Raw genomic sequence first — 1,059 nt, 5'->3', positions numbered from 1 at the left:
GCTTACAGTCCGAGCTTGTACTCATTGGCAGCAGATATTTCAATCATGTCATATTTGTGCTACGATTCCACGTCCTGAGTGCCTGGCATTACTAACCATGTTCAAGTGCTCCTTCCATCCATCACAGACTTAGGCTGTCCGGCTTTCAACTTACATCGTGCTAACGAACGGAATCTATGCCTCCTCACAACCATTTACAACTCCTCCTGCCTGCGTATGATTCCAAATATATGGCGAAACATACAAAACAACTGACAATTCCAGATGAACGCCGCCCATGCCAACCTACTATGCATCTAATACTGTCCGCTCATCTCAAGTCTTTTGCTGGTCCCGGCTTTGATCTTGGCTTAACGATCGGCGGCTCGTCATCGTCCATTTGCTCCTCCTCTCGAGCGGCCCTTTTGACAGGGCGCGGCTTTGGTCTGGGCTTGATAGGTGGCGGCTCATCATCGTCCGTTTGCACCTCCTCTCGGGTCTTCTTGACGGGGCGCGGCTTTGGTCTTGGCTGGACAGGCGGCGGCTCGTCCTCGTCCGTTTGTTCCAGGGCGCCCAGATATCGTGATGGGCCCGCAGCCGGTGGTGGGCTAAGCGTGCGATGATGCACGGGTCTCGACGACCCCGATGCCCGCGATCGCGAGGTGGGTTCCATATTGCCGTTGCGCCCTCCCGATATCGTGCGCGACTGGGGTCTCGCCTTGACGGGCGGCATTTCATCCTCGCTCATGGGCTCCGGCGCGCCTTGAAATCGTCGTGGCCCTCCCGAGGTCGTATGCGGCTTTGGTCTCGCCTTGGCAGGCGGCGGCTCGTCATCGTCTGCTTGCACCTCCTCTCGGGGCCTTTTGACTGGGCGCGGCTGTGGTCTTGGCTTTACACGCGGCGGCTCGTCCTCGTCCATTTGTTCCAGGGCGCCCGGATATCGTGATGGGCCCGCGGCCGGTGGTGGGCTACGCGTACGGTGACCGGGTCTCGCCTTGACGGGCGGCGCTTCATCCTCGCTCATGGGCTCCGGCGCGCCATGAAATCGTCGCAGCCCTCCCGAGGTCGTATGCGACTGTG

At 59.1% G+C, this 1,059-nt stretch overlaps 1 protein-coding gene across 1 annotated transcript; it reads right to left on the bottom strand.

The window, feature by feature from the left end:
* Nucleotides 1-310: 310 nt before the first annotated feature.
* On the bottom strand, nucleotides 311-1,003 carry PUNSTDRAFT_134927 (uncharacterized protein; the record flags this gene model as incomplete). The annotated part of the gene is made up of 1 exon (XM_007384438.1): nucleotides 311-1,003. One exon carries the CDS (start codon nucleotides 1,001-1,003, stop codon nucleotides 311-313), a length of 693 nt encoding a protein of 230 aa, XP_007384500.1.
* Nucleotides 1,004-1,059: the final 56 nt, after the last annotated feature.

The sequence above is a fragment of the Punctularia strigosozonata genome, assembly GCF_000264995.1.
Source record: "Punctularia strigosozonata HHB-11173 SS5 unplaced genomic scaffold PUNSTscaffold_7, whole genome shotgun sequence".
Taxonomy (NCBI): Eukaryota; Fungi; Basidiomycota; class Agaricomycetes; order Corticiales; family Punctulariaceae; genus Punctularia; species Punctularia strigosozonata.
Note: the sequence above shows the minus strand (reverse complement) of the source record. Positions and strands in the feature narration are given on the sequence as shown.